Source organism: Notothenia coriiceps, unplaced genomic scaffold, assembly GCF_000735185.1.
Source record: "Notothenia coriiceps isolate Sejong01 unplaced genomic scaffold, NC01 NC01_scaffold00030530, whole genome shotgun sequence".
In the NCBI taxonomy this organism is placed as follows: Eukaryota; Metazoa; Chordata; class Actinopteri; order Perciformes; family Nototheniidae; genus Notothenia; species Notothenia coriiceps.
Window position 1 is genome coordinate 10,250 of NW_011363231.1, and position 12,385 is coordinate 22,634.

The 12,385-nt window shown below is 40.1% G+C and overlaps 1 protein-coding gene across 1 annotated transcript; it reads right to left on the minus strand.

The window, feature by feature from the left end:
- Positions 1-3,329: 3,329 nt before the first annotated feature.
- On the minus strand, positions 3,330-12,282 carry aasdhppt (aminoadipate-semialdehyde dehydrogenase-phosphopantetheinyl transferase). The gene is made up of 7 exons (XM_010787514.1): positions 11,887-12,282; positions 10,586-10,699; positions 9,877-10,006; positions 9,135-9,256; positions 8,191-8,352; positions 4,799-4,867; positions 3,330-4,362 (listed from the first exon to the last, which is right to left on the minus strand). The coding sequence occupies exons 1-7, from the start codon at positions 12,028-12,030 to the stop codon at positions 4,177-4,179; spliced, it is 927 nt and encodes a 308-aa protein (XP_010785816.1). The 5' UTR covers positions 12,031-12,282; the 3' UTR covers positions 3,330-4,176.
- Between the last annotated feature and the right edge of the window lie 103 nt (positions 12,283-12,385).

Sequence of the window (12,385 nt, forward strand, 5' to 3'; positions counted from 1 at the left end):
CTCCACAGATTTACAAAGAACATTGAGTGATGATTAGATAACTATCCCCCGAGTCTACAGGTGGAAGCTGGGGTGGAGCTGGGGTGGTGGTGGGGCAGGCGAGCAGCAGCAACATGAAACACAGCAGCAGGAACATGAACTTCATGTTCCTGCTGCTGTGTTTCATGTTGCTGCTGCTCGCCTGCCCCACCACCACCCCAGCTCCACCCCAGCTTCCACCTGTAGACTCGGGGGATAGTNTATTTATTTGTTTAATTCCAAATCTCTGGCTTTTTGGTAGTCCGTCAGGAACTAGAATTTCAAAATAAAATAAACCAGAAACAGATACACAGCCACTGAACTGATTACCCAAGATCCTCAGCTATGGTTTAAACTCGGAGATTGGATTGTTTAGCCGCAATGCACGTTGGGATATGGTGTTTATGCGATATGAAATCCGAAAAACATTTAAAAAAAGAAAAATTATAATACTTTATTCCGAGTGTGCTTGCTTTTCTCTTTGAAAGTCATTGCATCACGGCATTGTAATACATGGTTCGGCTGCATTAAATATTACACATCTGCCTTGTTCTTTAATCATAGAGCCCTGATTAGAAGACTTCTAGACAAAGTGGAAGAACTGCCATGGAAACTGAAAACGTGACGTGGATCATAAATATATCAGCAATTAAACAACATCTTCAATTTCTCTTCACACAATACGTCTCCTCGAAATATCAACATTAATTCGGCTGACTTTTATATTTGATCCAATTCGTAGATATGTATTGCTATATTCGTACACGAAATATAGCAATACAGTTACGTTAGACACCTAGGCCTACCTCGCGTCAGTTTGGACATCCAAACGGTCGGTGCATGCTATATTTAACGTTTATCTATTTAACATTAGGCCTATACCAGTAACATTACTTCACATGTTACCTTATTAACAGTAGATGATACCTTCATGAAGCGTGTGGCAAGAGCAAAAACAATGTTCTTTTCAGGAGTGCTCCATAATCAAGATTGCTTACAGCTAGTGTATTGCTTTGACTTGCTGGTAATTGTCTTACGTCATTATAATGAGATAGTTAAATCAATATAATGAGATAGTAAGTCAATATAATGAGATAACTAAGTCAATAATGAGATATTAAGTCAATATAATGAGATAGTAAGTCAATAAAATGAGACACGCCCCACTGGGCTGGGCTGTGCCGGAACACTTACAAATGTGGGCCGGTAGGATTTGTTTTGGCCCTCCGGCCCACACACAGCACCGGCCCACCCGGGAAACTCCCGGTATTCCCAATGGCCAGTCCGCCCCTGTTTCCAGACAAACACCAAACCAAGTCTGGTCCTTGATCCTAGTTGTAAAACAGGGACTTTTAAACATTGAATCACATTTTTTTTAAAACATGAACTGTCCAAATGCAGCACAAGATATCCTCCACTTCTAGATGACAAATGTTGCTCTTATCCTTAACAGTAGGCTGAGCCGGGTCTCAACTCTTTTAGCGGAGTAAATTATATTCCTAATACCAAAAGCACTCTTGGCTCCCTCCTAAAAAAGGTCTCCATTCTGACACGGCAGTAAACATGGTGCAACCAAAAATGGCTTCTCTGTCAGGAAGCTGTCTGACCCCGCCGCCTCCTCTCTCCTCCTTCACTGCTGCAGAGGGCACAAGATTTAAGATGGTGAGGAGACAAACTAATTCACTCCAGCTGGAGGCAATGACTGCATATATGTGTGTGTGTGTGTGTGTGTGTGTGTGTGTGTGTGTGTGTGTGTGTGTGTGTGTGTGTGTGTTTTCAAGCTCTTTTAACAGCATACACACATGCATACATGTGTTTTACTATACATACAACTGAATGACTGCCCTTTTCCTTCAGCATAAAGGAAGTACTTGTGTGTGGGTGTGTGTCCTATACAAACAAAAACAAAGGACCTCCATGAAACCATCTGCAGCAGGCTCATCTATATCATCACCTCCCTTAATTGAAAAAAGCAAAATCAATGGTGAGGTAAATCAGAGAATAGATCTGATAGAAAGAAATGAACAAGAGTGATACCTGACACGAGCAGAAGGTGTCCAGGTCGTGGTGTCAGATAGCAGGTCGGTAACACCTCAGGTCTGTGTCAGGTGTGTGAGCTTGTGACAGCCCAGACTTGTCAGAAAAAGAAAAAAAAATCAATAATGACCTTTCCTGCTCACCTGTCTCTGTACGTGTATTAAAAAGTTGAATTTTAAATCAAATTTGTATTGACATTGAGATAACTCATTGCCATTCTTCTCACATTATTACGGTAAAAAGATTATTGCTCTGCAGCAGCCTCATTGGTTGTTTTCTATCTCTTTACCTGTTGGGAAAATACTGAATGTACTTTTCTAATATCAGAGTAGCACATGATAACAAAGGCCCTACGTAGCTGTATGATTACCTATGGAGTGTCAGGACACACTGTCTTATGCATAAGTACCTCAGGGATGAACAAGTGCATTAATGTCACAAACATGGTGCATACACAACTGCACACACATATCTCTTGACCTCTAGCTCGTCATTTCCTTTTCTGTGTGCAGGGGAGGAGGCTTATGATTATATGTTGTGATTAATGTAATGTGATGCAGAAAGAAGGGTTAAACCTGCAGACTGACTGCATCTACTAAGAGAGAGGGAGGATGGAGCAGGAAATCAACTGCAAAGAATAGAGAGAGAGATGCTACTAAATGTCCTTGATTCAAATAGATGCACGACAAGATGGAGGGACAAGATAGACAGAGAAAAGGAAAGAAAGAGACTGAATGGAAGAGATAAAGAGGAAGACAGGATGGAGAGAAATAAAGCATGATAAAGAAGTCTGATATATTTAGCTATACAGAGGAAGAGTAGAAAGACACACACACACACACACACACACACACACACACAGGGGCGGACCTAGCACATTTGGTGCCCACACACACACACCACACACACACACACACCACACACACCACACACACACACACAGCACACTGTTAACATCACTTCAGCGGGACATTAGCAATGCATTTCCTGGAGATCTTTATCGCTAACTTTAAGCCATAAGGCAACACATGCCTATAGCCTAACACCCTTAACCTTCACCCTTACCCTAACCCTAATCCTAAACCTAACCAAGTCTTCACCCTAAAATGAATGATTCCCCTCATGGGGACCTCCAATTTGTCCCCATAAGGTAGGCGAGTCCCCACACGTGACTGTGTAAACAAATTTAGGTCCCCACAAGTATAGTAATGCTAGGCGCCCCACACACACACACACACACATCACAATTTGGCAAAATAAAGCAAAATCACATGTAAAGTAATATGATTTATTTTGCATTCATTTGCAAACTGCGCAGCCACTGAAATGCTTCAGATTATAGCTAAAATAATAACTTTAAAAGGATAAAACAAAATGCTCAATAACCAATGCATTTGAATAAAAATGGTTAACTGGTATGGTAGCATGAAAACAGGAAGACATAATATGATCATGAGCTAAAATACCACAGAATATTGATCTGTAACCACATTGAATGAACCACCCAGCTCTGTGCACATGGGCACACTTCCATGTGAGACAAGAAGAGGACACACACAGATGTGAGCAGGACTGAAAAGATTACAAACATGTCCAACACAATGCAAAGTAGTACTTGGATACTTTACATGTTGCTCTGCATGGAACTTGTAATAACTGCAGGAGAAAAAAATAAATAAATGGCTGATGCCTTGAGAGGAAACATTTGATTACCTATTGTACATCACACACACAATGAATTGGTGAGGCCGATAAGGATCAATAATGAGAAGCTCGTTGGACAATGTGTATTCTTAAATTATACAAGAAGTTAATAATGTAAACGCTATCAATGTATTGATCAACATTTAATGTTCGGATGTACCACACAGTATTTCTCGTGTGTGAATCAGATTTCTTTTGAGACTTCTTCTCCACCTGAACCGAGGATTTAAAGATAGAAGGTGTCAGATCCTGTGAGGATTCTGAAGTCCTGTGAGACAGACCTGTGATCCTTGGTTTTTATAAATAAACTTGACTGGACTTGTGTTGAATGAAAAAGCAGCTTCACTGTCAGTGAGAGTGCGTTTCATTTTGGCACTTATGAAAGGTGTGCATGTGTGTGTGCATATCAGGTGAGCGTCAGCGTGAGACAGGTGGTTGTTCTGATGTGTGTGTGTCTCTTTGTCTCTGTGGAGCTTCAGCCTTCATCTCGAAGCTGTCCCAGCAGGCGGGGTCTTCCTCCGTCAGAGGGGAGGCGGAGGCGGTGAGTTCGCTGAACGACAGCAGCGCAAATGAGCTGGCAGGGGGAAGAGACGGACGAAAAAGCTGAGAGGAAGAGAGAAGAGCCTTCAATTACTAAAATACCTCAAAATACTCCTACAATGCACAATCCTAAGGACCGATGTGTCATGTCTTAAAAAGTTTAAATGATGTGACATGTATTGTAGATCAATAGTTATTGGCGAATAATAAACCTTCAAATGTTTGGCATTATTACAAGGCAAGCATTTGGACATTCACTGTCGGGTGTTAAACCTCTTATCAGAGAAAGCCGTGACCTTTAAATTATACTTTTAGCCCGGTGTAAAAATGACTCTTTAAGCACATCTTCTTCACGGTTTCAGAGGTGATCAGAAAACTGTGCAGTGTTTTGGCTGCTAATGAAACATTTAAATTACTTTTGAAAACTTCCATTTCATTATTCATGCTGAAAGAAATAGTTATAAATATGAGCAACTGTTAATATTGTTAATATCCTTACCTCAGACCCTGTTTTGTCTGTTGGTCCGAGTGCTACAGCAACATGATGGTCAGCATCCAGCAAGCTCTCCTGCAGAAACACACACACACATTAGTACCAACTATATATAACCCCCATATCATAACATATTAAAACACATTTTGCTAATTAAAATTCAGAGCAAACACTTAGAAATATAGAGCAAGTACTATGAGACAAATAATAGATATGTGCACAGGTGTTGATACTGTACAGCATGCACCCGGATCTGTTGAATAAATGCATGTGAATGAGTTTCTTCGAGCAAGCATGGGTTCAGTCAGTTCAGGGTTCAGTCAGATTGCTGTATTTACAAGTCACATGACGCTTGCCAAGCGATACCCGTGCTTGTGATAGAAGAAAAACATCAAGCATAAATTCATTTACTGAAAAATGCCAATGCCTAGCTAGATGATGTTATGCTGCTGCAACACACACATTTCCCAAATTGGGATCAATAAAGTACTATCTTAACTTATTAACCCATGCTATATCATCTGTGCTAATATTACAATTATAAATGGCAAAATCAGATTCAAATCTATATGTTCAGATTTTTTGAATCTTTGAAAAGATTTAGTTTCTGTTGACCTTCTTATACTACAGTACTTAACATGAAACATCCCTTTGATTTCATCTTTTATTCACATTTCTCACACTATTACTATCAATCCTGTTGAGCCTTGATTGTCCTAAAAAATGTCCTTTCAAACGTTCGTTCTTAATGTGTCCACTCTATAACTTGCTTTGTAGGCGACAACAAATGCTGGAAATGAAAGGCCAAAAACGAAGTGTGTATACGTGGGAGTAACAGGTGGTGCGTGCATGTGTGTGTGTATGTGCGTGTGTGTGTGTGCTGTGGGGAGTTGGTAACAACATGGCAGATAGAAGGGAGCATAGAGAGCCCAAACAGAAACATTTAGATACATTTCAGCAGGAATTGTTACTAAAAAGAGAATATTTCGATTTTTTTCTGTGTATTTTTGGCATTGATAGGTCCTTCAGGTTCTGTCTAGAGTCCGCAGGAGGGATCAGCAGAGGTCAGCAGGAAGTAATCAGTCACAGCTGCTCTCTGGTCCAGCCAATCAGCACTCAGCGAGTCAGAGGACAGGAGGTTACCAGACTGCTGCTCCTCTCATCTCTCTGTTCGCTCCGAATGTGTCAATTTCTGTATGACATGAAAAACTAAACATTTAAATTTGAGATGATTTGACCTCTCAAGAACACTGCAATCATTCCCTGATTACATATAATGATGCGTGTCTCTGTTATTAGGCAAGCACAGAGAGAGGAACAGCTTCTCTGTAGTGTGTCTGTGCTCTAAAACAATGTAATATTTAATAGTACTTCACAGGATTAAACATCTGATGTAAATGATTTACAACACCTGCTTAACGTAGTGTTAGAATCTATTAACCCTTCATTTTAATGTCAAATGTATTGTATTGATTGTAATCTATATAAAAAAATCTTGTTGTTTAGTTGGAATAATTGAAAGAACTGTTCTCATTGCCAATCAAATCTAGTTATTCTATAGATGATAGGAGAAAATAGTAAGCTCGAATACCATGGTATTAGGGCTGATATTAATTAATTGTGTGCTGATTATTTTCTAGATTCATTGATTAATAATTTTGTCTATAAAATGTTGAACAGTTCAAAACTTTAAGGTACGCAATTTGCAATGATATACAGTGCAGAAAAAGGAGGAAATGTTCATATATTAGGATCCTGGTACCATCAAATGTTTGGCATTTCTGCTTGTATGACGGATTGGATTATCAAAATAGCTGCAGGTTCTTTTTCTGTCAACAAAAAAAAAATTAATTAACTTTTTAAGATTAATTTGGCAAATTAGCCCGTATTTATATTTGTTTAAAAACAACACTTTAATGTTTTCTGTTCAAATACCTGACAAACTTACACAAATGAATACTATGTAAATATGGAATCAAACAGCTGTAAAATGAGGCAGTGCAGGGGAGATTTAGCGGGAGCATCCCATTTTCAGTTTATGCTTCACTGATTCTTGCTTCAACTCGCTCCTCTTCACCCTGTATGTTGCTGTTGCCTCACTTTGCCCTACACGTCTACAGTTACAAAGAAGACACATGCATTGCCATCTACCTGCGATCAATACAAGTGAGCTGTTATTCCCCAGTGTGAAAACACAGACACTAAAACAGCATTAAGCCTCGGCGACCTCGAGAGGGATGGAGAGAGGCGAGGAGACGGGACATTAGGCTTTTCAGACCAGTGGTAACCTTTTAGCAGTCACTTGTCAATCCATCTTCCAGTGGCCATGAAGGAAAGAGGAGGAGGATGTGAGGGGGAATAGAGAAGGAAAATACAGGGGGGAGAATAAGGCGGAGAGAGAAAACGAGACTAAAATACATCAAAGTAGAGGTGGAGAGGACAATACATGAAGGTGAGGAGAGAAGAAGAGCAGAAAGGAGGAGATCAAATGGGAAAAAGATGGCAACAGAGGATTCTTATACTCTGACAGTGAATGAGGGTGCACTCCTCTTACTCTTGTCCCAGTGTTGGAGGGCCACTTGAAGGCTCCCTTAGTGTGATCCATTGTGGGTATTTCTCTGCAAAGACCACACGTGATTCACTTTGCAGATACTTTCAAGGGGGGGCAGCCACTGGAATACTTTTTTTTCTTTTTTACTTTTATTGTCATTACACATTAGGCCTACTTACTTTGTAACAAAATGGTTTCTCTGCATATGACCCATCCTAGTGTTAGGAGCAGTGGAACAGGAGCCCACAGAGAGCTGCTTTTTAGCTAATTGATTCCCTTAAAGCAGCGTCAAACTGTACATAATGTTAGTTACACTAATAAGAGGACATTAGCATTTTTAAAACTATCTTTACATAAAAGGAGTGGAGTCAAAGTAAATTTTGTCTGTCTGTGATGCTATACATTGGACATGCCTCTTTTCAATAACAAAACTGTCTTTGTTCCCCCTCTTAAATTAATGGATGAATAGTTTTGCAAAAATACTTAAACAAGCTGTGTAATGTGCAAGACAATATCTTGGCAAGGCGTTGAGACTGAGATACGGATATGATGGAACTATTCCTTTATATGGTGCGGAAAAACCACATTGGCAAAGCCTCTTTTGGGCAAGATAAAACATTTGAAGGATCCAAATAAATAAAAAACGTGAATCATACCCACTTACAAAAGGAAAACACTTTTTGCCAATGATTCGCTCAAAAACACTGCATGCTGCTTCCAATATTACACAATTATTTCTCAGAACAGGAAATTAAGGTAAAACTACAGATTATTGTTTATATCAGGTTATCATATTTGGAATATTACCATGTATAATCTTTTGTCCTTTGACATACACAAGACTCACTTCAAATATCCAGTCCTCTTCTTCTTCCTCATCGAGATGCATCTTGGTCTGGCGCAGTACATGTTTCTGTGTGAGCTGTTCCGGGGCCAGGTGAAACTCCACCCTCTGCAGGTTAAAGCCCAGACCCGTGCCAATGGCTTTGATGAAGCTCTCCTTCAAGGCCTTGGAGGAAAAGGGAGGAAAGTTGATCAGTTGCATGCAGAAAATGATCCCCGGCACATAAGGAAAAAGAAGGACATTTGTATGCCTGACAAATCGGAGAAATACAGTCTGTTTGTGCCTCTTTGTGTTTCTGTGTGTTTGTCTGTTTTGGCTCCGTAGCACAATAACTTAAAACCACAACAGATGGGAATCTATGCACACATGTATAACAGTGCGTATACAAAAGAGTGACTTTGTGTGTTTGTGTGTGTGTGTCCAGCCAAAACCAACCCAGCTCGGCAGCCAATGAGCCACAATAACAGTATTACAAGGCTAATCACTATGGCAACCGTCGAACTCTGCCATTAGTCAACAGTGTGGTGATGATGATATCAGAGCTTGACGTCTCTGTGCCACCCTCTCACTCTCACAACATCTTTACTTAGCACCACCATTGCTGTCGCCGTCCATCTGTGTGTGTGTGTTAGGGTGTGTGTGTGTGTGTGTGTGTGCGCGTGCATGGAGAAAAAAACAAGTTAGAGGTGGTGAGAAGAAAGAGAGGACTAAGTAACAATGAAATGCAGGGATAGAGAAGCACAAAACGGGACAAAAAGATACATATTGGAATTAAGTAAAGAAATCACACAGGAATACTTATTTTTGTACAAATGTGTGTGTGTCTCAAAGGACATTGACAATGTTATTTCCTCCCTATGCCCCCCCCCCCCCCACACACAAACACCGCCCGTGGGGCCCAGCAGCAATGCAATGTGACGAAAGGGTAGGACGGTTGCCATGGTTACCCAGTGGCGGTAGAACGCGGCTAGCTGCAGGTGCTCCGAGCCGGCTGATTGGATGACGCTCCACTCGTACGCTGTAAACTGACGAGTCATGATGCGGAAAAACTCCGGCACAGAGCTGGTACCTGGAGGGAATGAAGGAAGGTGGAGAGAGAAGGAAGAACGAGACCAAAACAGAAGGAAAGAGAAGGAGGGAGGGAGACAAGGGGAAAGAAAATGAAGTGTCAGAGGTAGAATAGAGCGCAACCAGGATTACATTTTTTTTTTTTTTTAGATACTTGTGGATGGTTCATTTCTAAGAAAAGCCTCATATATAAATGTGACTGTAACACACACGTGCACACACCACAGAGGAATCCAAACACTTATACACGCCTTAACCTTTTACATTAGAAAGGCAACAGTGGCCTCTTGTGGTCAAATTGAAAAACACACAGAAAATATAAAATATATTTCTGCCTCATTGTTAGGACTGCAGCTGCTGACACTGAGTTTAGAAGTCTCATATTTTAAGCCTTATCATGATCAAATGGAGCATGTTTGAATTTGGAAAAGTTTCACATTTCAGAAGACATCAACAAAATATCTGTAACAACACATGTGTGTGTGCTTTTAAGTCCCCAACTATAACAGTTTTTCTCAAAATGTGTCATACTTGAGTTGATGTTTTTTTCCCTCTCTGCTGCTATTCCAAACCATTCTTTTGAAAAATCAATAAACACATTCTCCTTTACATGTCATTTACCTGGCATGGTGTTCTTCATGATATCCACTCCCACCTGCCCCCCCTGCTCTGCAGCGAGCACAGCGTAGTCCCCCTGGTGGGACAGATTGAAACTCCAGGACGGGGGTTCAGTGCCTGAATCTGACCTGACCTGGAAGTAAAGGGCATCACAGTGATCAAACAGTGGATATTTGTACAAGACGACATAGAACATGGCTACTATTTCAGTCTATTATAGTGGTAGGTCAGATTTTCACTTCAAGATTATTTTGGCCAAAAAAGCTTGAGATAACATCGTTATTTATAGAATCTTTTAACAAAAAACAGGAAACTTATTTGTTTTGGTTGAGAAAGTCTGTAACCATAACTGTACAAAAGCATCAATTATAAGCGCTGGATTACACAATATTATAATTGTGCATTGACTTGAAATAACTATTTGTTACAATCCAGTATAACTGCATACGTTATGTTTCGAGCTCAAAAAGTGCCCAAGTTCCATGCAAAGTCATATTTGTCTTACTATATAGATTGTGATGTAGAACACATACCCTGTTATACATCTAAAATACTACATACGATTAATGTTCCCTGTAGGTGTAGTTAAGGGGCAAACAAGTGCATTTCAATACTTTATCACTGTGTTCTGATAGTCACCACTGGCCCAATGGTGGGATAGGAAGTACAAATCCAGGCTTTGTTTACTTTAGATAACAATCACGGTGTTAACCTTTAGTGGAGCTGCCAGGTAAGGTTTCCCCCTGGGAGATCGCTCCAATCGGATCTCTGACCACGGGATCCCCATCCTCTCGCACACAAATCTCCTCAGCAGCAACCTGCCAGCCTGAGAGACAGATGGTCAGTGTATTCAAAATTAAATACTTTATAGCCATATCGACATGATTGATTGGAATGAAACTAAGTGAGCTCACTTAGCAAAGACAGAGAAAGACACAAATAGTAGAGCTAATCACTCGTAAAGCATATAATAGATATAATAAAATATACATTCTTGGTAATATCTAAAGTCATAAAATAATAATTAAAACATAAAGCATATGGGAGACATAAAATCCTCTCTTGAGAAAACTGTAGATGAAACATGGCACCTGTTAGGAAATTAGCAGCAGCAACATCAAACAACAAACAAGTGCATAAAAACATCTGCCCTGTTGCACCATTATTTACCATGCCACGAGGCCTGCAGTGTAAAGAAGGACAGCTTTGGGATATGAGCAGGAAGTATTGGTCTTAATGATTCTTAGTGGAGTGTCTTGGTTGTTAAATCTTGAAACCTTAGGATCTTGTTTTGATGTCTAGCATCATCTAATAATCCTTAAAGCAGTGTTAATGACTTCCATTACGTCCAGTTGTCTCTTGTCCTCAGCTGACATGTTGCTGAGTCAATGCAGCGTTGAATAACTATACTAGATACATTAGGAACATCATTTTTTTAACGGGACTTGAATGCTTATTTCTGTTTTATTTGAAACATTTTAGGAAATAATCTTTTTTATTCAAATTGAAATCTTTTATATTAGGAATAAGGAATGTTATATAAGGAATTGTATAAGTACACGGATGGCACAACTCTTTGAATGAGATTTACGTAATTATTTTATTTTAAATTAATATTGTTATGAATGTTATGAACACAATAGCTCTGAGGCCATAGTGACCTAATGACTCCAATTCCATGCAGTGTGTTTCTACCTCTACACTGGGCAAATATTGCAGGTTTCCATTGAAATGGGATTATCTTTATATACAAATATTTATATAAAATACAAGGCCTACAAACATCTAATAAAAACAGGTCATACTCTTCCAGTGTATAGTAGTAATACAGTCAGTATGTGAACTTACATTTCCAACTTAAGACGGACTTCCCCTAGGTATTGTCTACTAATTCCTTGGTTGTGGACAAATTATAATGTTACACGTGGATGTTTTTGATTTGACCACTGGGAAAGGACCTAACTCGGGTGGTATTCCACAGTAAGATAACCCAAAGTATACAGTCAGGCTCACCATGGCTGACTTTGCATCCTTTGCAAACACGAACTGTCCGATCCTGTCTCTTTCCTCCCGCTGGATGCAGCGGTTAGCTAATATCCACTCAGACCTGCTGGGTCTCCAGGACCCACAGAGAAAAGCCCAGCGAACAGAGCCCATCTCTTCACCTCGCTTTACTCATCTCTCCTCCACAACTTCAGACTGCTTACAAGTTAGCTAACGAGTTAGCATCGCACATTAGCATGTAGGACTTGACCGACAACAGCACTCATCTGATGCTTTATAACTTAACAGTGGAGCACCAGAGCAACACATAACTGAGAGCTGCTAATAAAATGACAACTCTCTGTTTACCTTTTTTGATTTGAGAGTGATTAACCTGCCCGGAAGAGCCCGGCGTGACTCAACATCGTCATAAGTGGGCGCGGTGGAGGACTGGCCAATAGGAGCGATCAGAACAGTGCGCAACAAACGATACATTTACGTACTCTCAGGAATATTGTAAAAACGGCAA

Excerpts from the sequence above, each read along its gene's own strand:
- aasdhppt (XM_010787514.1), bottom strand. The coding sequence starts at position 12,030 with ATGGGCTCTGTTCGCTGGGCTTTTCTCTGTGGGTCCTGGAGACCCAGC. Across the intron at positions 9,257-9,876 it reads CATGAAGAACACCATGCCAG|GTACCAGCTCTGTGCCGGAG; the intron begins GTAAATGACATG and ends CATTCCCTCCAG. Across the intron at positions 4,868-8,190 it reads AAGAGGACTGGATATTTGAA|GAGAGCTTGCTGGATGCTGA; the intron begins GTGAGTCTTGTG and ends GTGTTTCTGCAG.